Source organism: Diabrotica undecimpunctata, chromosome 1, assembly GCF_040954645.1.
Source record: "Diabrotica undecimpunctata isolate CICGRU chromosome 1, icDiaUnde3, whole genome shotgun sequence".
In the NCBI taxonomy this organism is placed as follows: domain Eukaryota; kingdom Metazoa; phylum Arthropoda; class Insecta; order Coleoptera; family Chrysomelidae; genus Diabrotica; species Diabrotica undecimpunctata.
Genome location: NC_092803.1, coordinates 125,688,633 through 125,716,579, shown reverse-complemented (window position 1 = coordinate 125,716,579; position 27,947 = coordinate 125,688,633). Strand labels below are relative to the sequence as shown.

The following is a 27,947-nucleotide window of genomic DNA, read 5'->3' as shown; positions in this document are numbered from 1 at the left end:
TCGTTAACTGCCACTTTAACTATAAATTTCTTACTTAAGAATTCTCTGCGTAATGAAAGTGGAGGTTCATTAAGCTCACATTCCATGACCAATATAGGAGTACTACGAAGATAACCAGTGCTTAACCTAAGTGCTTTATTAGATTTTTTGGAGTACAGCGTTGGATGCTGAGCCATAAAATATAGATCCGTAATCTAGGATCGATCTCATTAAATTTTTGTATAATAATATTAAGATGTGTGGATCAGCTCCCCAGTTACTGACACTTACAGTCTTGATGATATTCATTGCGTTTTCCGTTCTTCGTAATATATAATTTGTGTGTTCTTTCCAATTTAATTTTAAGTCTAAGAATACGCCAAGAAATTTTATTGAAGTTTTATATTGAATTTTATAATTATCCAATTGTAGGTGGTTTGGAGAAGAATATCGTTTTCTGGTGAAAGTAACAATGGTTGATTTTCTATCCGAGATTGTTAAATTCTTATCCGACACCCATTTTTTTTATAATATTCAATCCTCATTTAAGTTACTTATTACATTTATCTATTAACTTATTTTCAACAACAATCATCAGCATACAGCAACATCATCAGCATACTGTAAGATTTTTATATGTTGAGGAAGTTTATTTTCTAAGTCAGCAGTATACATAATATATAATAGAGGATTCAAGATGATACCTTGTGGTAGTCTCAAAGATGTGTACCGTGTGTTAGATTTATCTCCATTTAATCTAACGTGTACTGATCAATTAATATAAAAATTAATGATATTCCATGTTACAGTTTCAGGTATTTCTATTTCCAAGATTTTCGCATATAGAATGTGGAGATTAACATTTTCATAAGCCCCTTTTATCTTTAAAAACAAAGCACTAACTGCTTTCCTATAAGTAAAGAAACTATAAATGTCTAATAATAAGTGACTGAGGCTTTCTTGTGGGGATTTATCTTTTCTAAAGCCAAACTGAGTTTTTGGTAATAGATCGGTCTTTTCTAACCAAAATTCTAGACAGTTTTTAATAAGTCTCTCATATGTTTTAAATATTTATGAAGCCAGTCCTTTTAGACTGTAAGAATTCCAATTATTAAACGATTTTCCTGGTTTTAAGATCGGGAGAATAGTATAAACGTGCCAATCGTCAGGAATCTTTATGCGACTTGACCAAATTTCATTGTGTATATTATATTATTATATTATATTATATTATTTCGTGTATATTCAGAAGCAAAGTCTTACCAATTTTTGAAATATTTGATAGCATCGAGTAATGGATTTCATCAGCACCTGGTGCTGAATTTGAATTTTTCTTTACCGAAAAGTAAAGTTCAGTGTCAGAAAATGGTTTGATTAAGAAGCGGATTTGTTCTGGATAGTCGTATTAAGCATTTATTTGTAGATCAGGAATTACTAATTCTGCAGACAGTGGAGTGATATTTTGGTGGAACTCTTCTATCCATAAAGCTTCCCACAGCATTATGGGGACTTTCTGTTCCGACTGTTCCGAGTTTTTCTATTTTTTAGATCTTTTCTTTTTTTTAGACCTATTTAAAAACCTGACATAATCTCTCCAGCTATTTCTTTTACCTTGTTTAGTGATCTACTTGACGTGGGCATCACCTTTTTTATACTTAAGTAGGTTTTCTTGGTTTGGATTATCTTTGAATATACAAAAACTTTTCTGTCTTCTTCTGACTGCTTCCTCACAATCTAAATCCCACCAGTATTTTCCTCTGGAAGTTGTTTTTTTTTATTTTAAATTTGAGTATGCAATTGTATTTATATTGTGCAAAATTTTTTTATATGAATTTATATCTTTAGATTAAGAGAAGATATCTTCCAAAAATTGTTCATATAATTTCCAGTTGGCTTTCTTTAAATTCCACTTTTGTGAATATATATATATATATATATATATATATATATATATATATATATATATATATATATATATATATATATATATATATATATATATATATATATATATATCATCATCATCATCATCATGTGCAGCTTTATCAACCGTTTCCAATTACGGTGCAGCCTCCCTTATTTCAATGATTCATAAGGGGTCGCGAGGCATACCTTACCACGCTGCCTCAGGTCGGGTTGGTAAGGGGCAAGTGTTGTCGTACAATGGCTTTTGCCAGTAACCATTGAGTTATATTATATTAATTAGATTTATAGTTCCATCGTTGATCAAAATCAGTTTCCCAGACATCGAGGGGAGCATTATCTAAAAAATTGAATGTTTCACATTTTTCATCAAAATTATCATCATTGTTGTTGTATTTTGGATCAAAAGTCGTATTATTCATAAAAACTGCAACAAAATGAGATTTTCTGTTGCTATTTTATCCATTTACTTAACCAAATTTCAAATTTAAATATATATGAGATCTTAACGGAATTTTTCATATATTGTCATTTTGACAGTTTTGTTATATAAATAATTAACTGGATGCATTTTCATAAAAAAGGTACTTTGGGGTACCGTAAACAAACCCACAAACTGACACATATACAAAACGTGATTAAAATGTTCATAAGTAATTGTCAAAAACACTATAATCCCGGTTCTTATCTTACCGTTGATAATTAGTGTCATTGTGTGATATGTTTTCGACGTGGGAATAATTTCGTCTTCATTTAAATCAGTTGTATTGGAAATAAATTATTTAAACAGATTAGCAATAAAGTTTGTTGCACTACTAATTTCTACATCTGACTGCATCCAATTATGTGGTAACATCTTTTTGTAAATCTTTACAAAAATATCCAATTTATTCAGATCTTCTTCAGCTTGCTATTATTCATGATCTATTAAATAATGAAAAGTGATTTTCTGTTGCTATTTTGTTCATTTTTACCTTAAAATTTGGATATTTATAAGATCTTAACGGAAAATTTTGATATACAAACTAAATGTCACAATGACATATGAATATATATATATATATATATATATATATATATATATATATATATAGAGTTAGTCGATCCTCTAATTCCACCCTTATAGGTGCATGGTCTGAACCGAATAGGTCCTTGAAGTGTTTTCCAAGTGATCAGATGACTTAAGTCAGGAGTACAAATGGTCAGGTCTATTGCCGATTTCGAAAAGTTCCTAAAGAAAGTAGGAGAGCCATCATTTTTGTATATCAAATTATTATCATCCATACAGTCCATTAAGAAATTGCTTTTCATATATGTACGATTGTTTAAGCCTCAGGCAATGTGATGAGTATTGAAGTCGCCTCCTATTTTGAACGGTCTTTCTATAGATGTTATGAAATTGTTCCACTGTTGTAACGATAACTTTTCTCCTGGGGGAACATACATCGATATAAATTCTTTTTCCTATTCATGGCCAATTTTGTTTCTTATATTTATTAGTTCCTATATTCTTCCTCAGTTTTTTTAAATACTGGTTACCTTTGTTATTCTTGCTAGTTGCTAGGAACCAGATATATTGTAAAACATATTGAGATAGCACGTCTGAGGTGGATAGGGCATTTAATGCGGATGAAACAAAATAACCCGGCTAGAAAAACGGTCCTTGGTAGACCCATTGGTCAGAGAAGACGAAGAAGACCCAGAACAAGGTTCCTTGATAACATCGATAAAGACTTGAGAAATATAATAGTACGTGTTTGGTGGAGGAATGCTATGGATAGGGACGACTGGAGAGAAATTCTTGAGGAGGCTAGGACCCACGCAGGGTTGTAAAACCAGATTTATGATGATTCTGCAATTCTGATTTACTGCAAATGTTAAATAAACGCCAGCTTTTTTACAATTAAGTGATCAATAATCGAGAACAATAAAGAGTGATATACTGGGTGGCAAAAATTTTGATTGATTGAATAGCCATTTTTACATATTTCCCCGAATATTTCATAAAATAATTAGAGAAGGATATCTTAAATCTATATATATATATATATATATATATATATATATATATATATATATATATATATATATATATATATATATATATATATCTATATATCGTAGAATTTTTCTCTAAAGGCACTAATTATATCCTCAATTAAATAGAGGGAAAAAAGTCGATGATATCATAACTTTAACAAATATAAAAGAAAAAACTACATAGATTTGCAACAAAAAATTTCTTTAAAAAAATCGACCTGTTTTTGTACTTTTTCTTAAACTCATTAGGAACAAAACTATGAATTTTATGCTCTACATTTGGGACATGCAATATTGGTATTGGCGAATTAGGTGCAAGTAATATTTACTAGTAATAATTTGCTTTACTTTATTTAAAATAAAATATTCTATAAATATCAATTTTATCTTTTAGATCTTTTCCAGTAATACACTGGTAATAACTGCGCTAGTATAACAGGAAATTTCTCCGGTTTTAGGACACTTCTGTGTTTTGTTTAGTTTGTTATTTTTCATTCGGTGAACATATTCTTCTTTATATTCTTCATATTCTTCGTTGGAAACCATGCTTAGAATGGGATTGACACTAATACAAAAATCTACAACAAATATACATAAACGAAAAACAATTAGGTTAATATTTAATGTAAAAGTTCAAGATATGACAATAATGTGAAACTAATATAAAAACATTTACGAGAGAGACGTGTTCTTAAAAGAAACACAAATAAGTCTTATAGACCTACAACAAATTATTTAGACTTTTTTTTACATCTTCACAAATGATAAGTATAAACTGTAAAACCCGAAGCTAAAAGACGAAAATAATAAAAGAGCGATAGCTTAGAATAAGCTATGTATGTATTTCCTTGTTAAAGAATCGTCGTCACTGGTATGGACTTCGACACTTTAAAAAAATTACTAGACAAAGTTAAAATGACGCGTTACTTAAAGAAGTACTTCCTCTAACGCGCTTTTTCAAGTCCTCTTGACGTTGACGATTTACACGGCAAGACTCTCTCTGTCTTATGCTCATTCTCTTCAAGTTTACCCATAATAATTAGTCGAAGAATATTATACTACTCTGTCTCCGTATTATATCTCCAAGATATACTATTTTTCGGGATTTGATGTTATCAATCAGCTGACAGTAGCTTTTCCTTTGTTAAAAACTGCTTCATTTGACTCCTTAGCAGCCCACGACATTTTTAGCTTTCGTCTATATATCCACATTTCAAAACCCTTTAAGCGGTTAATAGCAGATATTTTTAAGGTCCTTGCTAAGTCACCATATAACTGATCATATGTAACATTTAATCATGCATTTCCGAAGTTTGTTTCAAAATACCGTTACAGAAAAGTGATCTCATTTTTAAAAAAGTTGCACAAGTCATCTCAATTGTACATTTTATTTCTTTATCTGGGTCTAATTGTTCGGTAATATAACAACTTAGATATTTAAAACTCGATATTCTTTGTATTGGTTGTTCACCTATTTGTAATTGTGTATTTTGATAAGGTAAGCGACTAAATACCATGTATTTTAATTTAGAATAACTAATTTTGATTGCAAGGTATTGCAATCCATTTAAGTCATCATTCAATATAAATGTTTTATCTACGTCTCTGATGGTGTTTATCAGTTTTCCAATAATTTTTTCACCATACACCAAGTCGTGCAAAGCACTTTTAAATATTCTATCTAATTATTAATTAAACAATAATAAGGACAGCACACAACCCTGTTAGACCCCCTTAAGAATTTTACAGTGTCCAAATGACAATCAGCAATGGACTGCCATAGGAATCTGTTTTCGCACCCTTACTGTGTAATTTATACATCGCGGACCTACCTAGGACAACTTTGCAGAAATTTGGCTGCTGGAGATTGGGCCATTTCAGCAAGACATAATAACCTGGATATTACAGAAACAATAATAACGGATGACCTGAAAAACTCTCCGTTAACTTTGAAAACAGACTGCTCACTTATAACTCAACATCAAAATATCTTGGAGTGACTTTGGACAGAACATTAAGTTTTAAAGAACACCTACAAAGAACAGCAGCAAAACTGAAAACGAGAAATAATAATTATCGTCCAAAAGCTATGTGGCACTACATGGGGTCCTCGGCCTCCGTACTCAGATCATTCGCTCTCGGACTTGTATACTCGGTGGCTGAATATGCTTCCCTGGTATGGCTCAATAGCAAACACACGAAGATTATTGACACCCTATTTAAACCAGACAATGCGAACGATCTCAGGTACAAGTAGACCCACAACGAACTATTGGCTTCCCATTCTAAGTCACATTGCACCGCCGAAACTGCGAAGAAGTCATTCTATTCTCAGAGAATATCACAAAATCGAGGCTAACCATCAGCTACCCATCCATCATGATAAGCTTGATATCGAAATAAACAGACTGCACTCCAGATATTCTCCATTGCTGAGAGCCAAATTTTTACATTAGGAACACTTTAACTTCACCAACGCTTGGAGAAGACAATGGGAGAGCGACTCACCACAGGAAGCACAACAAATGGCCTGTATCGATCAGAAACCGCCAGACTTTGAACTGACCCGCAATACACGGACAACGCTAAACAGAATAAGAACAATCAGCGGTAGGTGTGCTGACAGCTTATATAGATGGAAAAAAGACCTTACTCTTAAATGTGACTGTGGTGCGCAACGACAAACCGTTCGTCACATTGTTGAAGAATGCCCCCGAAAGCGATTCCCTGGAGTTTTCGATGAGTTCCTGAATGCGACCGAAAATGTTTTACATTATATTAATAATACATTAGATGTTCGTTTGTAATACTCCATATAACGTTTTATATTGATTTTTAATTATGTGTTCTTATCGTATGTCATACGATAAATAAAGAATTAAAGAATTTTACACTATTCTGTTGACTTCCCATTAATGAAAATGATGTCGCGTTGGGGCTATTAACTCCTTTATCTGTTAATATTTTATTAACTTGTCATGATGTACTGTACCAAATACCTTTTTATGGTAAATAAACATGACAAAGACATCTTCACGTTGAGCTGGACCTTTCTGTATCAAAATATTTGGTTCAAAAATGTCTTCTCTATTTTCCAATCCAACTCTAAATGCAAACAGCGTTTGATCTCGATCTTTTTCACACCTAGTGCTTATTCTACTCGTATGATATGTAGAAATAACTTTAAAGTGTGACCTATAAGACTCATAAGTCTATTATCGCTACAGTGATTTGTTGTTTTTTGGTAAAGTTATGAATTCAGACCTCAACCAGTCCTCTCGGATTTCACCAGTTTGGTACACATAATTAAAAAGCTTAACCAATATTTTAATGTTTTCTTTGTTAATAAGTTTTAATGTATCTGCCAGGATGTTATTAGGATCAAGAGCTTTCCTGTTCTTAGCCAACTTTATAGCAAGCAGAACCTTTAGTATTTCATTGCTAGACAAGCTCTGCATTATAAACCTTTAAGAAATAAAGACTAATAAGAGAGTCATAGTTATGGTAAATAACAATAAAGATAGAATTTAAAAAAACTAGCTTAACAGATGACGAAGAAAAAACCTGATAAACAAAATCGGTGATGCGTCAAATTAGCAGCAAGGTACTCTTCGCTTTAATGGGAGTTATTATATAAATATGATATAACAATATAGCCTTGTATATAAAGTCTATATAGAAGAAAAAAACTATGTAAGTATAAAAATAAATTTTTTACCATAAAACATATTTTCATCCGTCAGCTTCGAAGACAATTGCTCAACTGTACTGGTGATTTCTCTAAATCCAGCTTCTTTAAATAACTTGTTGTACTCCTCCATTACATTTTTTCTTCTAAAGAAAGGTGAAATTAACTTCGTATGATCATATTTTTTCCATTTTGGATGCAAGGATAACTCGTAATATACTTCGTCGGCAGATGTTTCGTCTGCATAGGTTAGAAGAATTTGCCCTTCAGGTTTTAGCATCTTGTACATATTTTTCAAAGCTTGTCTGAAATAAAATAAAAAACAAGTGATGATTTGTTATTTAACATTAAGAAAAAATATATCTAAGATTAAAGCTCTTCTTCCTGAACTAGCTAAATATTAAACCCACATATCTTATAAGCCAGTATTTATTGTTTCTTTTCTGTTAGGTACCTGTTTTATTTTACCCTATTTCCAAATTATTTGATTTTTAATTCAGGTCTGCACTTTACTTATTGTGTATATTATGTACATAGTGTTTATTAGGGCTCATCCAGTTTCCATAGCTGAAGGTGATACCTCAGATTAATTAACGAAGATTAGGTAAACAATATAATAAATTTAGATAGCTTTTCTTAACACAAAAAGATTAAATCAAGATTGACCTACAATAATGGAATATAGAAAACTATTTAAACTAATTTTAAGAAAATAATAAGTACATAAATAGGGCATTTTCAAGAAATATAATACGCAAACTATATTTTCTTATTGTCTATAACCTTGAAAATATCTGTGCTTGGCTTACTGGTAACTGAAAATTATTAAGCTGAAAATGAAAGCTGAAAACATTTTTACTCTACTGGATTGCAGAAACGGTAATAGTCCAGTCAATATTGCACACACATATACATCCATATTTTTCAGTTTTAAGTTGAACGTACTAGAAAATGATATAAAATATTGTATTAAATATTATAAATTTTGTTTATAATAAACAAATTCAAATTTTTTCTTTAAATTTGTTATTTTAATAAAATGACTACATATATTTTTGACAATCTAAATCATGGCCTCCATTTTCATTGTCAATCTGTTCATATTTAAGCCCACTAATATATTCTTCAATATTTATTATTAACCTATTTTGCTTCTACATTGTTGAAGTTTGTCCATAATTTCGGCTACTTGGCCTCCATTTTGTGAGGTTCTTGAATACATCTCCAATCCAGTACAGTCCATAGAAGCGCAGCGATGCCACGATGAACACAAGCACGATCAGGGTTGTATAATTTGTATTTTCGATTCCACAGACATGAATTAAATTAATGTTTTTTAACGTAATTGACCCAAAGTGCCCATTCGAAACAAGAGATGAAAAGTAGGGAAAATGATTTTAATTAAATAAATAGCATTTACAAAAGATAATTTTATTTTATCTTATTTTAATTATATAAACACAGTTTATTTGTTTTTCGGTAAGAATACCATATACCATGAATCATAGAAATCAGTAGAAAATATTGCTTAGTTAAATCATGCAATTTGCCGGCTATTAAAGATTTAAAAGCAAATAAACGGACCGCTTGGAATGCATATATCTAATTACAAATTGCAAGTTAAAATAATACGGTGTGCGTATGTCAGCAATTTTATGTCGTTCTCTGAGACTAAATAATGATAATAAGGCTTTGTGGTTCTTCAATTGTTATTCTGACTTTACAGTTAAATGTTAATTGAAAATGAAAATTCAAAAATTAAGCCAAGGTAATATATTGGACATCCGTGCAAAACAAATTATTTTAAATGTATTTAATTATCATCTAAACTTAAGAAGTGGTGAAAGGGTTAGAAGTTTAACCTATAAAGTAAGTGCTATGACAGGAGTAAGTTTTAGTACTATTTTTAAAATACGCAAAGAAGCTGCGGAAGGAGGACTAATGCTCATAAAAAAAAAACAAGAAAACGTACCAAAAGTAGAGTGAACAACAGAAAGTTCACTTACGATGCAGTAGTTCATACGCGGCTACGTGCCATCGTGCATAGTTTTTTATTTAAAAATTTACCGCCGACATTGAACAAAGTTTTTGCACTGGTTAAAAAAGAAAAAGATTTAGCAAACATGTCACACACAACAATGTGGAGAATACTCCATGAAATGAACTTTGTTTTTTGCAAACGAGGAGTAAAGTCAAGCATGATTGAACGAAAGAATGGAAGTGACTTCAACCGGGGATGCGTTTGTTAAGGGGTTGTCAACTGGCCTAAAACAGCCGACACAACGAGGCCCCCGATTTGTTATAGTGCATGCAGGTAGCGAATTGGGCTTTGTAGAAGATGCTGCTTTTTGGTTTTTAGCTAAAAAAAAAACTCAGCGGACTATCATGATGAGATGGATGGTCCTATATTTGAACAATGGTTTAAGGAAAAGCTGCTTCCTATCCTCCCAGAGAAAAGTGTTGTGGTGATGGACAACGCTTCGTACCATTCGAGGAGAGAAGAAGTGATTCCGACACAAGCCTTCAATAAATATCAAATTAAGACGTTGTTGCTTAAGAAAGATATCTTTTTTGAAGAAGGTTATTTAAAATCAGAGCTCATGGACGTCGTAAACACATACAAAGAAAAATACATAAAATATAAAATCGACGAGATGTGCAAAGAGAAAAATGTTGCCATTCTGAGACTACCTCCATACCATTGTAAGTTAAATCCAATTGAAATGGTATGGAGTCAAGTCAAAAGACACATTGCCTCACACAACACAGAGTTTAAGACCGCCGCTATGGAACAATTAATAAAAAATGCGTTTGATGTAGTAACAGTGGAAAACTCGAAAAACTATTGTAAACTTGCTATTAAGGAAGAGCAAACATTTTGGGTTATTGATGGGTTGATGGATGATATTGAACCTGTGGTAATAAATATGACGGTTGACAGTGACAGTAATGAAAGTGATAGCGATGATAGAGAAGATGATGAAATCGACAAACACAAAGTGCCAAATCCGAAAAGTCTTATAGTGAAGTGACTAGTGTAAGTGTAGTAGTGCCTGGGGACTCGGGAGACTGAAACCTCGGAAGCCCTGAAGAAGCCATTAGAGAGGATGTCGAAAGCTCGGCCCAATGGATATCGACGCGGTTCAACCCGAAAGACTGGTGAGTTTAATTATTAATTTATAATAGTGTTAATCTTAGCTCTAGGTTTAATATATATATATATATATATATATATATATATATATATATATATATATATATATATATATATATATATATATATATATATATATATATATATATAAATTTCGGTATCGCGTCACGTTGTTTGCATAGATTGCAATAAATCAGTGCTTTGTTTGTCTTAAGTGGAGAACTATCTCTAAATGAAGCCTAATGTTCGTTTAAAATTTTTTTAATCTTCGTATCTACGAATATGAACATTATTTTCTGCAGAGTTTGTGTGTCTTTTTGTTTTTTTTTTAAGTTAGTTTTAAATAATGAGTAAAGTTTACAGTAGATATATAATAACATCGATAATATACTACATATTGAGTTGTAAGTTATGAACTATTAACACCTGTATTTCTTATATGTCATCTAAAGCTTGATGAGATGAAGCTTTAGAAATATAAAGCGAAACGTCTTCGATAAACTTATAAAGTAGTTGACTTCTTTTTTTATTTGCCAACCTGAATGACCGATTAAACCTCTGAATTCACTAGTTGAATACTTTAGATTATATATATATATATATATATATATATATATATATATATATATATATATATATATATATATATATATATAACGTATAGTGTATAAATGAATGGACACTAAATAGAAAAAAGACTGGAATAACCACATAAGCCGAATGGGGGAGGCACGTGTGGTCAAAATAGCAAGAGATAAATTATTGATCGGTAGAAGAAGCATCGGCCGACCTCGCAAAAGATGGAGTAACAACCCTGTAATTGAGATACCCTGTATATTTCAAAATAATTTTAAAATGTAGCTTTTATCAACTTACAAACTAATAATTTAATTTTTTTTTTTAATTTTTTTACTCTCTCGCTGTCATCTTTCGTTCCGTTAGTAGCGATTCACCCTGTGTACAAGGAAAAATTTTTATGTATGTAATTGCTGTTATTACTTACATGAAAATAAAATTAAAGCTGCACTTGTTTTTTTTTAGTTATATCTTATTTACCTATATCTGTCAATTAAAGAAACAGGTATTTATAATGCATTCTTTTGTATTCAACTATACATATCCTTTTATTAGTGAAATTAATTAACTACAACTACACAGTATCGAATACGGCTCTGATTAGAATGAATCATATATCGACAATCTAATAAACCGTATGCCTGAGAGTTTTGGCAACACTGAGCTCCATAAGCCTAGTGTTATTTTCTTAACGTGGAACGCTCTATAGGAGATTTCTGCCCACATGATTGTTTACTTACCTCCTCTATTTTTTTTTGTGATTATCATGAATGTATCTATTTCTTTGGAAAATGAACGTTTATAGCGTCCTGCGCTAATTTCTTGGGCAACTCCTTAGCGTCCTATATTGGAGTAGGATTTGGTGGATACCATATTTAGTTATATTGTTTATTAAATAAAACTTAAAAAAAAACAGAAGTTACAGTAGTGTGCGAATTAATGGAATCATTGTAACATTTTTTTATATAAACAATTAGCAACACTGTCCACACATTTAAAACTGACCAAGCATTGAAAACATAACCTTACTTTTTCTACCTTTTATTTGAGGGTGTCTTGGGACATTTCCCACTAAGTTTGTGTTGTTTTTTACTATTTTACATGAAGCGTAAAAAATTATCACGTTAAGTGCACACACTTCTATGTCAAAAAGAGAAATAGCAAGAACATGTGGAGTGAGTCAGGGGGTAGTAAGCAAGATTTTGAAGCATAAACGAGAAACATGATCAATGGATGTGAAAAGGTTAGGAAAATGCGGAAGAAAGAGAAAAACAACATCAGCAGATAAAAGATTTTTACTTCTAAAGAGCAAATTGGATCCAAGAGAAACGAGGTAATAGCTCCAACAAGATCTAGCAGAATCAGGTGTAGTGATTTATGAATCAACTGTTTGAAAAATACTTTTGGAGAATGGTAAAAAGGCAATGAGTCAACAGAAAAAAACAGCTTTTAACCAAACGAATGAAGAAACAAAGGCTATTCTGGGCCAAAAAATACTCTAATTGGACTGTAGATGATAGGAAAAAAGTCCTATTTATAGATGAAACTTACTTTATGGTTTAGGGGCAGTGGTCGGAATTCTAATAAAAATCTAAATTTGGCGATCAGACCACGTACCATTCGCTGTTATAAATTTTCCATATTATTATATGGAGCTGAGACTTGGACATTCAAAAAATGCAATTTAAAAAGAATCGAGGCTTTCGAACTCCGGTTATACCGCAGAGTATTAAAAATATCATGGACTGATAGAATTACAAATAAAGAAGTACTGGAGAGGGTTGGTAAAGAAACAGAACTAATCACCACTATACAAACCAGAAAACTGGAATACCTAGGCCACGTGATGAAGGGATCAAAATATGAAATTTTGAGACTCATAATACAGGGAAAGATTCAAGGAAGAACATCTGTTGGCCGAAGGCAGAACTCATGGTTGAAGAATCTACGTAATTACTATCAATGCAGATCGACTGATTTGTTTAGAGCAGCAAGCTCAAAAATAAAAATAGCCATTATGATTGCCAACCTCCGTAGGGAGACGGCATTCTAAGAAAAAGGTCGAAATTCGTCAGAAAGTCTGACAATGAAAACTGTTTTGGGGATATTTTTCATATATGGGGGTTGGATCTTTGGTACCAATCACAGTCAAACAGCCAATAATACAAATTCATGTTAGAACAGCGTTTGGCCAAAGAACTCCAAAAATATAAGCCCCAAGGAGGAGCGATTCTTTAACACGACTCTGCTCCCTGTCACAAGTCAAAACAAAAAATGATTACATTTTTTATAGACGATTAATGTTTTAGATTAGTCCGGTAATTTCCCAGACCTCAATCTCATTGAAAATTTATGGGCAGTTTGCAAAACTAGACTATGCAAAATCGACTGTACTACAAAAGTAAAAATGATTCAGGTTTGGTTTCTAGATTAAAGGATATCTGGGGACTGTCAGAATCTCGTAGAATTTAAGCCAAAACGGGTAAAAGCAGTAATTGCCACCAAAGGGGGACATATTTCTTACTAAATGATGTAAGTTTACCTTTATATATAGTTTTGTCAAAATATAATTTTTTTCCTATTTTTTTCTATAAAATAAATATTGTAAAAATAAAATAAAATAAAATAAAATAATAAAATAAAATAAAATAAAAAAAAAAATAAAATAAATAAAATATTTTTTCATTAAAACAGCTTATGATACCATTAATTCGCACAGTACTTTATATATCTTACCGCGTATCTTTGATCCAATGCATTACAGCAAATCCAAAAATATGATCAAACCGATTAACAAATTCTTCAGGGATGGTATAAGCTGACATGTCTAAGATAACAAATGTTGCTCTCGGATCAGTATTATTTCTTTTCAGATACTCAACCATTCGACGGCTAACATCAGAACCAATGAACTCCTTGTAATTATCAGGCAGTATGGGAAACAGTATACTTTTTGAGTTACTGCCATCGCCCATTCCAAATTCAAAAATGGATTCGTTATTTTTCCATTTTATGGAGTTTTTGATTTCAGTCAAGCTTTTTAAATGAACAGTAGATAGAAATGTTGAAGATTTTCCCCATAGTTCTGGTTCGATCATGTTGATTGTTTTTTCCGGGATTTTGTATAAAAAACGGCGAGCCTAGAATTTTAATAGATGAAATCTAAAAAAAATTAAATACATATAAAATACATATACATACATGTTTATATACATATATCTTTTTAATAATTGAATAACGTAGATATAAGCTATGTGCATAAAATTATTAACTTGTAGATTAGTTGTTGGATTAGTTAATAGAAAATATATTGAAAGTGGGAACATGAAACATAAGAGGGACTTATGAAGAAGAAGTATTAAGAAATTTAGATAAAATACGTAAGAAATATACAATCTAAATAATGGCATTACAAGAAACAAACCAGCTGAGAAGTAAGATAGGAAAAATTAGAAAAAGTACTCTTTGTAAGAACGCTGGGCCAAATAGATACTTAGGGATAGATTTTATGGTGTATTATGGTATAGTGTCGTGATATGAATGCTTCACCGCCACAAACCAAAGTGACGAAAAAGTCAGTGATCAGTAAGTTGTAGATCTAAGACAATTAAAATATAGCCCCAATGGAGAGGTAAACTGCACCACTGATTACTCAGATAACTGGTAGCTACTACCACACAAAAGAGAAAGCCAAGACCTGTGGTTTATGAAAACTCGCTCTTCAAGGCACCTCCTGAAATATCAGAAGACAAGTTTAAACACCTACAAGGCCTTAAATGAGTTATTAAAAAAGATCATGATCACTTTGACGATAATCTTCCTAAAATCTACAAAAAATAATACTTTCGGGTTGTTCGTAAAAATATCATACACTGATACTACAAATCAAAGTTTGTATATTTAAAATAAAGTTAAAACACATCACTTTATTGTTAATATGACTCTTTACCCCAAAAATACCAAATTCAATGTGTATAGTACTATGCCATACACAATACTTGAAGTACCTGCTATGTATCGGTTCAATAATTTATAATAATTATTCCAATGTGCGCGTTTGTATTATATTCTTTATAAATTTAGTTTTTGTACTGATTTAAGAAATCAATTTCAGCTTAATATCAATATGGATTTTGGTTTGGTCAAAAAAATCAAATCATAATTTAATAAAATGTTATTTAACGGTTTTTTGTGTCTCCTGTAATATTAGGATATTTTTACATTGGAGATATTTTATTCCTACCGACGATATTACCCATTCATCTGTTGCATTTTAGGCTGTTAGAAATAGCTGGGCAATTGTTACCAATATTGCGGCCACATATTACAGTAAAAACATTGTTCGTTTAGAAGCACCTTTAGGACAATATTAGCAAGACTTTAGAAAATGGAAGGCAACTATAGACGTTACACATACATATATTACCTCAATCGATCGAGATGCACTTCGAGTGTGATATGAGTGGCTCAGAGGCAAAGGTGCCTAACCCCAAATATTTTTTTGACGGATTAGGCTTAATAAGTGCTTATAATTTCTGTAAAAATTGTGTGCAGAATTAGCCTAAACTTGATTTTTGTTGGTATGGTGTCCCCATCTATAAACTAGTTTTCGCACTAACAAAATGTCATAGGAAGCTTGCGGCAAAACTGCTTAACCAATAAAAACATGGCGGATGTTAACATATGCAGTGACGTATCGGAGCCTTTTGGATCCAATTTCAGCGATATAGATAGCGATTATAATCCCAGTTCTTCAAATATCGAGTCTTCAGGTAAGACAGTAACAATATTATTAATATTTATATATAAAACAAGCAAGATAATCCTTAAATACCCATTTATAAACAAATGTGGCTTAGGTTGTTATGCCGCAAACCTATTTGTAATCTATTTTTTATTGTTCTAGATGAGAATAATGATGATTTGAGTGAAAAAACTCAATAAATGGGTTGTCGAACACTAAGAATCGAGACAATGATGAACCAGAAGGCAAATCGCACCAACATTCAAGAAAGATAGCAAGAAATATGCAAGATAGAAAAGGAAGAGAGCCAGAGAGAAAGGAGAAGAATATGTCACGGAAGAAGGAAAACGTAAAAATGCTAAACAACTCGTAATTGAACCATGTTCATGCAAAATAAAAATTTCATGTCATATGAAAATTTTTAATGAACGTGGTTATAGAATCTTTAAAAATTACTATTCGCTAACTGGTCAATGAAAAATGCTTTTATTTAAGGTCAAATAAAAGTAGAAGATAAAAAAAGAACTTATACCCAAAATCAAAATTCACGTAGGTCTAAAACTCGTGTATATACTTTACCGGATGAAAATGGTTGTGACCAAGTGGTATGTAAGAACTTTTTTAAAGACACAGTTTCCATTACAAATGGAAACATTTCATTAGCTTTAGCACGAAAACAGGAACATGGGACACCTCTTCAAGATGGGGCAAACATCCACCCCATAATAAAACCAATATTGAAGACTAGCAGTATTTATGTGGCTTCATTGATTTGTTTCCAGCTTACGAATCCCATTATTCCCGACGAGATAACATAAAAAGGAAATATCTTTTACCAACTTTAAACATGTCGATCATGTATTGAGAGTATGAAAAAAAAAATACACAGAAAACTCCTCTAGCTGTTTATGTTTTGCAAAATTTTTAACACCAGGTTTAATTGGCATTTTCATGCACCTCATAAAGATACTTGCCAGAAGTGTGACAGTCTTAATATTAAAATTAAATCATCTGATACTTCAGAACAGCGTAAACAGGATGCAAAAGTTAAATTGAAATTACACCAAAGAAAAGCAGAAGCAGGTAAAAAAAAACAAAAAGCAAAATATAATTAAAGCAAAATAATCACAGCAAAAAATATCAGTTTTAGTCTTTGATCTTCAGAAAACGCTTGCTACTCCTGAGGTAAGTACAGGTGTAGTTTATTATAAGAGACAACTGTGGACATATAATTTGGGCATCTATGATGAAGTCACAGAAACGGGACACATGCATGTCTGCCTGAAAATGTCGCATCTTAAACAGCTCAAGAGATAGCTTCATGCTTAGGAAACCATCTTGAGGCGCACTAACCTGACATAACCGAATATCTGATTTTGTATAGCCTTGCTTGTGGGGGCCAGAATCGGAATATAAAGGTGGCTTTAATGTTAAGCAAAGTGTAAATCGTCACTCAAAATTATAGAACAAAGATTTTTTGTATCTGGACATAGTTTTAATACATGCGATCAAGATTTTGGGTTCATTTAAAAGAAGAGAAAACACCATGATCGAATTTTTGATCCTGGTGATCGGGTTTCCATAATTAAATCGGCTAAAAAATGAAATCCAATATTCCAAGTCAAAAGAATAAATTCACTAGAGTTTTTTAGTAGCAAGTCGCTTAAGAATAAGATAACAAATAGAAAAGTTACTACAACTGGCGAAAAAGTTGAATGGCTTAAAATTCAACAGATAAGGATATTTTGGATAAACCAAAAAAAATTTATGTAGAATATACAGCACAGGACATGTGTTTATTTCATGAGATTGATTTAAGCAAGAAAACCAAAGGCCGCCCATCATCATCTACTTTAATACACAACCTAGATGTTCTGTATCCAAATGGGAGAGCAATAACGAAATAAAAGAAAAAGGATTTAATGGACTTACTTAAGTTTATTCCGCCTTCCACAGCTTTTATTCTGGATTGAAAGATAGTTCAGATGCATTAGATGAGGGCTTAGAAGAAGCAATTATACATGTAAATTAAAAAAACGCACTTGAATAAGTTTTTAGCTAATAAGTTAAAGATTTGTTTTCTGTTTATCTTAATTTTTGTTTTGGACAATTTACTTGTTTTAGTTTTCTTTATGGCAAATGTGCCTAACTATAGCTTAACACACAAGTTTCTTTAGGAATATTATTTTTTTGTAACAGCAAATATGCCTATACTTTTTGAACACAGAATTAGAATAATAAAACTTAGGTGAGATTTTTCTTTAAATGTTGCACCTTTGCCTTTGAGTCACTCATATAGACTTACATCTACATGCAATTTTTTGATTCGGTAAATACGCAACAACTTCAAGTGGGAACGAACATCATTGATATATCAGTAAAAATCAGATTTTCGAAAATTTAACAAAAGTCAACAGAAATTATAGGACATAACTAAACAAATAACTATAGAGATAGTTTATAAAAATTTAAACAATCCACAGTTCAAAAAGATTTAAGTACTTAGTAGTCAACAACTAGGTTTTTTGTTCATATTCATAAAACTATTAAGCAAAACTCACCAATACTTTTGAATCAAGTCACTATTACAGTCACAGTTTGTTATGTACAAGTTGCATATTACAAATCTATTTTTTTAGTTTTATGTCGAAAATTGTTTAGTACTTACCCGACAAGCGAGAGCTGGCGGGTGAGCTGCGTGAAAATAGAAAAGGAATTATTCCAAAACAGATAGGAAAGGTACTTAATAGCGGGTGTCACAAATGCGTAGTTGCCGTATCAAAAATTTAGTTGGGATCTGAAAATTACGTTAGTAGATTGTTCCGTGGTTGTGTGGATGCGTGTGTGATAAACTTATTTACCACGAAAACAAAATAAAAATAATAATAATGAATAAAACGTAGGAAAAACTGTTAATATTTATTTTCGTAAAACGTAATTAATTCTCGAAAGTAAGGTATTACTAGGTATATTATTTGCATGTATCGCGGACAGATGCAAATTGTGTCTTAATGATTACTAAACTAAACACAACACAGAACACACGTTCTTTGTTTGTTTTTCTAAGGAAGACGATAAACTCAAGTATTATCTGCCTTTTATCTTGTAATGTCATTGCTTACAATATTATATTTCGTTTCCCATTTATGAAAAATGCAACGTATCGAAATGTATAATTAAAGTGTCCAGCATATCTGTAGTAAATGAATATATTGGACACACACATTTCAATTTTTATGTAATTTATATTTCACATGTGTATAACCAATTGCGATAATGTAAATTTTAATATGAAGATGTGTTATTTAATTTTTGAATGGAAAAGTTATAATTATTCATAATTAGCTTGTCGCTACAGATATACGTTGTATTCTTACCATATTATTATGTTATACAATTGATGCAAATGTTTTGACCAATTTTTAATTAAATTTCGTTATTTTATAAATAGGTTCAATTAATTTCAGATATAAAGTTTTTGTAGTAAATTAACTGATCCATGGTTTACTTATTATTTACAGGTAATCTAATGCGCTGTAATTATTTATTTATTTATTGATTATAATTTTATTGATTGTAACTTAACTTAACTTAAATTAAATTATTTAAATCTGAATTTATTTTGAAAATGAGTATTATAATTACCAATTAAGTGAGATACACGTTCTTGTATCTTTTTTTAATCAACTAAGACTTTATCTGCATTAGCTTCTTCGGTTGGAAATTTAAAAACATTGAAAATTATTTCTCGTGCTTGAGATCCCAAAGGTTTGCCTTTTAATACACTTGCCATTTTAATAAATATAAATAATAGTTTATAATATAGGGCCACTCCAAATATAAATGTAAATACTTGACAACACTGTCAGAAATCCAGCTCTCGCTTGTTGGATAGTATTGTACTATATAGCTTGTACTATAAGCTATTAAACATACCCGAACAGTTGATATCTTTTTTGTTTTCTATTTTATCTAGTAAAAAAACTAGATTTTAGTAAAAGTTTAAGATATTTACTAGTTAGTGCTTCTATGAACAATGTTCTTCAAAGTTTAATTCCTCTCAAAGAACGATTATACCTGAGTGAGAATTCTGCGCATTAGAGTATATAATCATAAAAGTATTTCAGGTCATAATTTGGATAATAGTTTTAAGTCCCGTAACTTAAATGACGCACGATCTACATATCGATCGTATATTCTGTTTTAAGAGCAAGAAGAAATACTATACCTACTATTATTCACACTATTCTGTCTTCCTTCTAATATTATACCGTACCTGTTTTTGCATATCAATTTAGAAATTACTTTAAATTTGTGGAATGCTTTAATAACGATTTTGTATACTAATGATGTTAATATTAAGATATGATTATCAGGTTGATATTGGTTATTAACTTTAATTGCTTGTTAATTTGTAGCTCGCATGTCAATTATGTTTCGGAAAAAAATTTAATGGACTTAATCAGAAAGTAACTTAATTAAATTTATGTTTCACTAACAAAAAGTATTATAATAAAAATTTAATATGCTATGTCTGGACTTATAATCATAACTTGTGTAAGTAATACCATTTTACCTGCTAGTTGGTTAACGACACACGTGAAATTTTGTGCTCGTATTGATTTTCACGATTACTCTGTAGAAAATAATTATTTCGCAAAGAAATTTTGCATGATTGTTCTATATATCAATAGTCAGTAGTTTTTGTAAAAATTTTGTGTAAAAAGTGCAGTTACAGCGAATAATTACTGTGAGTACCATTCCACAATTTATTAATATAAAACCAAATACTAATTACATACACGAAAAACCGGACCATGCCGTCCAGCTCTTTTTGTTCGAACTGCTCGAAAACCATAGCGACAGCTGACCGCAAACTCCAGCGATGGACGTACAATAAGCGAGAAATACATATCACATGCACCGACCTTTCTTCGGAGGATCGCGTCACCCGACAGAATTCGTGGACTGAGTATTCTTTGTAACTCATGCAGTTCCAATATTTCTAATATTTCAGAAATAAAAGATCTTCTAGATTTTAAAATGGAAATTCGTACAAAAATTGATGATTTTGATAATAAAATAACTGAGTTAAACAATAAGCTCAGCCAAATTGATTTATTTAAGTCTACCGAATTCACGGATAATATTGCTAACGAAGCTGTAGATCGCATAACACGTGCTAAAAATATTCTAATTAGAGGCGTAACAGAATCTTCCTCTTAGGATGCACAACGCAGAAAAGATGACGACACGAATAAGGTTAAGCTTGTTTTGGATACTGTTGGCTGCCAGGAAAAGCAAATCACCTTCTACAGAGTCGGCAAAGCAAACCAACGATTTCCCCGAATGATAAAGGTAGTAATGGGTTCGGAATACCACGTTAAAGATATTCTGAGAAATAAAGCCAAACTTCTGGAGAACAAAGCCACGGAAAAATTCTTAATAATTGACGACAAGACGCCCATCCAACAAGTACGTTTAAAAGAACTCCGAAGTGAGCTAGAAACTCGCAAAAATAACGGTGAACATGATTTAACTATTAAATACATCAATGGCACCCCCAGAATCACGAAATTTCGTTTATAATTTTTCTACCGACAAATTTAATGACTGGCTATTTCTATATACTAATTTAGATTCACTTTCCGCTAAGTTTGACGAATTTGTATGCACAGTGCAACTTTTTAAACCAAACATTATTTGTATTGCCGAATCCTGGCTTAAACCCACAATTCCCGACTCCTCTGTTAATATAAATGGATATACAATATATCGTAAAGACAGAGAAAATCGTGTGGGTGGCGGTGTATGCATTTACTTATCTAATATTATTACCACAACTTTCAAAATTAACATTAAGCTAATAGATATTACTGGAATAGATGCAATTCACTTATCTGTTACTAAAAATTCTTTTTGCCTTAATTTAGTATGTATATATCGTCCACCTACTACACTACTTGCACACGATAATGTTTTCTTCACAAAACTTCATCAAGAACTATCATCTCTTGATAATCTTATCATTACTGGAGATTTAAACTTTCCAGAGATCACCTGGCCAATAACTTCATTATCTGACGCTGAAAACGCTCATAAATTATTTAAAACCTTTTTAGTAAATTCAAACCTGATACTCATTACAGATCCTACTAGATTTAGAAATAATAATCAACCTTCTACTTTAGATCTAGTGCTTATTAATGACGAACAGCTGATTTCATCTCTCGAAGTCAGTTCTCCTATAGGAAAGTCAGATCATGCAGTTATAATGGCTCACACTCAATCAAATATTAACCCGCAAAAATAATGTTGTAACATATGCTACTACCGACTTTTCTGAAGTAGACATTGAACTCTCTCAAATCGACTGGCATTTATTTTTTGCAAACTTAAACGACCCCTCATTAATGTGGACTGCATTTCTCGATAAAGTCTATAATATAATTTCTACAAATACCACTTTCCGTAAGAGTTATAAAAACAACCTTAAACCCTGGATAAATCGAACAACAATTAAACAAATTAATCACAAACGACATCTATGGCGAAGACTCAAAGACAAAATTTTGAAGCATATGTTATCAATAGCGGTAACATTAAAAAAGTCTACAAATACATACGTTCCTCCATGACGTCTAAAGTTTCCATTCCTCTACTTCAAAAATCCAACCAGACTTTATGCTCTTCTGACAAAGAATCTTCCGAAACTCTCTCTTTAGCATTTTCAGAGGTTTTTACTAAAGAATCGTAATCGTGTCGGCGCATCCTTACAGCAAGTTGAATTCACAGTGGATCATGTCAAACAACACTTAATGAAACTTCGCACAGCCGCTTCACCCAGTTTAGATGGTTTAACACCAAAACTGTTAAAAAGGTGCGCAGACACGCTTGCAATACCCTTAACGTTAATTATGCAAACTTCTTTCATCCAGAACTCCTTACCCCCTAGTTGGAAATTAGCTTCCGTTACCCCTATTTTTAAAAAAGGCAACAAACTCGACCCCAACAATTATCGTCTGATTAGCTTGCTGCCAGTAGTTGCCAAAGTTATGGAAGCCATTATCTCCGAGGAGATGACCAAATTCCTTCTCCAGGAACATGTTATTCCAACACAACAACCTGGATTTGTCTCTGGTCGCTCTACTCTAACCAATCTCATACATTGTGTTAACGACTGGACGTCATCACTTAACAGTTCGCAGCCAGTCGACGTTGTTTATCTAGATTTCTCTAAAGCCTTTGACCGTGTACCTAAGCGCAGACTTCTACATAAGATAGAACATTTCGGAGTTCGCGGTACTTTACTTCGTTGGATAGATGATTTTCTGACAGATCGATATTACAAAGTTAGAGTTGGCGAATCTTTCTCACAGGACAGGTTAGTGGAAAGTGGAGTGCCTCAGGGTTCCGTCCTTGGACCTCTGCTGTTTACGGTTTACACCAGCGATGTTCCTTATTATGTCTCAAGTAAAATATCTTTATACGCTGATGACACAAAAATATATGCCAATCCAATCACAAACCAGCTAACCCTCCAAATGGACTTGGACTCTATTTTAACTTGGTGTTCCCAGTGGTTACTACCCTTAAACGCTGAAAAATGTGTAGTGCTTCGAATTGGTAAAAATAACCCACTTGTGCCGTACTTTGTTAACGGGCAGCCATTAGATTCTGTGTTTTCGTATAACGATCTTGGTGTTATCATAAACAGCAGCCTAACTTGGTCCGACCATATTACCTCTATTTGTAAACGTGCGAACTCCAGACTGTATTTTATTCGGAGGTGTTTTTCGAGAGTTTCAATGCAATCATTCTGTAAACTGTACACTCTGTACGTAAGACCCATACTTGAATACGCTGGACCAACGTGGTATCCTGATCTGGTTCGAGACAAGAATATGTTGGAAAACGTCCAAAGTAAAGCCACCCGAATTTCTTTGGGACCGAGAAGACCTTCTTATGCAGAAAGACTTAGTATGGCTAACCTAACTTCTTTTGAACTTCGCCGACAACGTGGAGACTTAATGGCAACTTTTAAGATATTAAAATTTAATTTTGGAAATCTCGGTGAAATGTTTACCATAAATCAAGATGAAGAGGTCATCAGTTTAAACTAAAGAAAGAAAATTTTTCTGCAAGATCAAGGCAGAACTTTTTACCAAATAGAGTTTTTAAAAGTGCTGGAATAACCTTAACGATAACATTGTCTCTGCTCCCTCTACTAACTCGTTCAAAAACAGACTTGACCGTTTTACATTATAGTTTAAATATTGTTTTTCTTTTAAACCAAAAATTGTAATTTTATTTCTTTTATTTTTAATTTTTGTTTTTTACTAGTAGGTTAATAATGAAATTTCTTTGTTTTTGGGCATAATAGGGACTTAGTTCCTCTGCCCTCGCTTATGTACAATAATAAATACCTACTAATAATAATACACAAAACTTAATTTAAATTTGCGTATTGATATTAATAATATATAAAATACCAAACTGCAGAATGACAATAAAATCAAAATAGTATGTATACTCGGTTCAATAATCCCAGTTTAAAATTATTTTTTTTTATGAAGTTAGTTATATTTTGACAGACTGGAAGTGCCTGTTTGTTTACCACTAACTCATGCAAAATAAAACAGCGTGAAACCATAAACCAAAGGTTTAATGTTTATTTTTTGAAATTGTATAATCGTCTATAGATTTATATTTACAAATAGAAAGATTATTATTATTTACAAAATAGCTTTTGGGCCATCTTTGTTTGGTGGATAATAGAACTAATTTCCGCCAATCAAAATTTATTTATTTACACCATATAATATATTGATCAAATAAACAAATATTAATAATGGAAAATGATTCATAAACAAATAATAAATTTACAAAAAAAAACGTTGCTCGATTTTCAACAATCTATGAAACTCATTTCGACTCATTACTTTGAATTTGAGATGTTAATATTGAATTTTACACGTTACTTTAAGAAAATATTAAGTACAATGAAATATTTAAGCCGCTACCTAGCTACCCAAAATCGTCCTGAAAGTGAAAAAATTAGTCCAGAAAGTAGCTACTTTCGGTACGAGTTGTGTAAAATGGTACTTTCGATTTAATAAATCATACCAAAAGTTTTATTTTCGGGACGGCTGCAGAAAAACTTATTTTAACCTTCAATTGTGGTTTATTTCTAATAAAATAGTATCTACTTCAAAATACCACAAGAAAATAGCTTCAGAACAATAAAAAGTAATTCTGCCAAAAATAAAAATATTTCACTTTCAAGTAAAAATCACATATTTTGACTTTGACTATTTTCTTCCTTACAATTTCATCATGTTTTCTTAAATTTAAGCTAAAAAAGTAAATCGATTTCAGTTTGAAGTTTGTTAAATGTCACTTTACGTTTAAATGAACTACTGTAGAGGTACATCGTATAAAACATTTTATATAAGAGTATAATGTTACTGTTTATATTTCCTTATAATTTCATCATATTTTCCGTCTCCTTAGACCTTTCCAGTATTTCAAATATTTCAAAACCAAAATTTTGCAAATCGATTTAGTCGTTCGCGATTTTTTACAAAAAAAGTTATAAAAACTAAAAATGATGTTCGATTTTTTACAAAAAAAGTTATAAAAACTAAAAATGATGTTCGTTAAACGACATTTTATGATATTCTGTATATATATATATATATATATATATATATATATATATATATATATATATATATATATATATATATATATATATATATATATATGAATAATTAGCTAGTAATCCTTATCATAAGGTGATCGAAAACTTATTACTGTATTTATAAAAATAACGAAATAAAATTAAGATCGCATTGATCAGTATCTGAAAGTAGTAATTAGTAACTTTTTAGATTATTCACGTTTCCACGTTATCCTCATAAATTATAAAAACTAACGTGGACTAAAGGCTGTCCTCATAAAAATTAAATAAAGTTATAGACTTACCTTTTATAAACTTTTCAATATACTCGCACCAAATAAATGTTCATGATCTGTTGAATTAAAAATGATAATATATAATATAAACAAGTGTATAAAAAAATTTACTATTGTTTACGCACTATTACAGTATTATGATAAAGGAGCATAAGTTTTTTTTCAGAATTATGACCCACACGCACTTTAAGTATATTAAAAAGCATTAACATTTTTAATTAAACTTAATTATCGCCTTATTATAATGATTTCAACATTTTACGCCTACATCAGTAAAATTAAGATTGACATGAGGATAACCTCGGATTAATTGGGCTTTATTAGAAGACAACTGACATTAGAACCTACATTTCTTCATTGTATCATAATAATATGTTATCAAAGTATTCTTGTTAACCCGGTAAGCGAGGTAATCTTAAAACCATTAACTGATATCAGACATTATTTTTGCGTTAAAGATTATATTTATTTTTTATAGAAATCGTTAACATAATTAGAAGATTATTAGAGAACAATTTTGGGAATCTACTAAATTCTAATCTCTTAAAAAAATACAGGTATACTCCGCTTCACTGAGTTTGGGAATATTTTGAGTCACTCATTTTTATTATCTGTCCCATTGCAGACTTATAATTAAAACGAATAATATTTATGGATAATGGAAATTTATATTATTTAACTTCAATTAGGGTACCCAGATAGGGTAAAAAATTTACCGAGTGATTTCTGGTATAAACAATCCACTACTTTCTAACCAACAGCTGCGGGCGCATGAGTTGGTAAGTGGTAGGCCAAGCTTTAGTCCTGAGATTGAGAAATTGGCTCCAAAGTCAAATGAATGAAAAATTTGGTCAACAGATAAGGATGGGGAAGCACAAGTAGGGCAAGTACCATATTATATGTTTCCATGGCAATGTTCAATACTACAATAAATTTTGGAGTAAGTCCTCCAATCAGGTCCACACCAAAAGATAAATTAAAATGTAGAAATATTATCAAGATTTGCACATGAACATTTAAAATCTACAAGTCAGGAACAATCCACAGTGTAGTACAGGAGATAAGGAGAATGTACATTGAAATCATCTGAATAGCAAAGACGAGATGGGCAGTTTCTGGAGAAGCACAAGTGAAAGATCACAAGGTATAGTACTCGGAAAAGAAGTATAGATCTCATGAACATGGGATCGGAGTAATCCTATCACCGAAGGAACGAACTTTACACCAATATCAAATAGAGCGATATTACTTCAAGTACAAGCCAATCCCATCAATATAAACATTATATAAGTTTTTACTTGTTTAACATTAATCAAGTTTTATCAGAAAATTAACAGGATCATACGTACAGAAAATTTCAAGACAGGAATCACTTTAAGAGACTTTAATGCCAAGCTTGAAAATGTTCTTTATTTATTTCACCACGATAGTCTGTATGTGTTAGAAAAGGACCACAATTAAATTTCGTTCATAAATGGATTTGTGTTACCTGCATAAAGAACAATCTACAGTTAACCATTCACCATTCATATATATATATATATATATATATATAGAGTCAAGCACTGCTGTGACTACAAATACCTAGGTATCACTATTTGACAAGATGGAACATTAGACAAAGCCATAAGAGAGAGAAATACGTCAGGGAGAAAAGCCATCACAATGTTAAACATCATTTTATTTGACCAATCCATCAGCAAAGAAAATAAAAAGAGGATATATGAGACTATAGTAAAAAGTATCACTTTATACAGCTGTGAGGTATGGCCACTGAAAGTAAGAACACTGTCAACGCTGAAAGCGACGGAAATGGATTTTTGGAGAAGAGCCGCAGGAAGATCTAGAAGAGAAAGGATTACCAA

At 31.5% G+C, this 27,947-nt stretch overlaps 1 protein-coding gene across 5 annotated transcripts; it reads right to left on the bottom strand.

Annotated features, from left to right (window-relative positions):
• Positions 1 to 4,276: 4,276 nt before the first annotated feature.
• LOC140440124 (juvenile hormone acid O-methyltransferase-like) lies at positions 4,277 to 26,243 on the bottom strand. 5 transcript variants are annotated; one of them, XM_072530431.1, is made up of 4 exons: positions 26,092 to 26,243; positions 14,097 to 14,522; positions 7,661 to 7,935; positions 4,277 to 4,520 (listed from the first exon to the last, which is right to left on the bottom strand). In XM_072530431.1, the coding sequence occupies exons 2-4, from the start codon at positions 14,456 to 14,458 to the stop codon at positions 4,333 to 4,335; spliced, it is 825 nt and encodes a 274-aa protein (XP_072386532.1). In that variant the 5' UTR covers positions 14,459 to 14,522; positions 26,092 to 26,243; the 3' UTR covers positions 4,277 to 4,332. The 5 variants fall into 5 exon arrangements, with proteins under 5 accessions (XP_072386532.1, XP_072386541.1, XP_072386523.1 ...); XM_072530440.1 differs by lacking the exon at positions 26,092 to 26,243 and adding an exon at positions 18,773 to 19,016 and having other exon boundaries at positions 14,097 to 14,500; XM_072530422.1 differs by lacking the exon at positions 26,092 to 26,243 and adding an exon at positions 18,666 to 19,013.
• Positions 26,244 to 27,947: the final 1,704 nt, after the last annotated feature.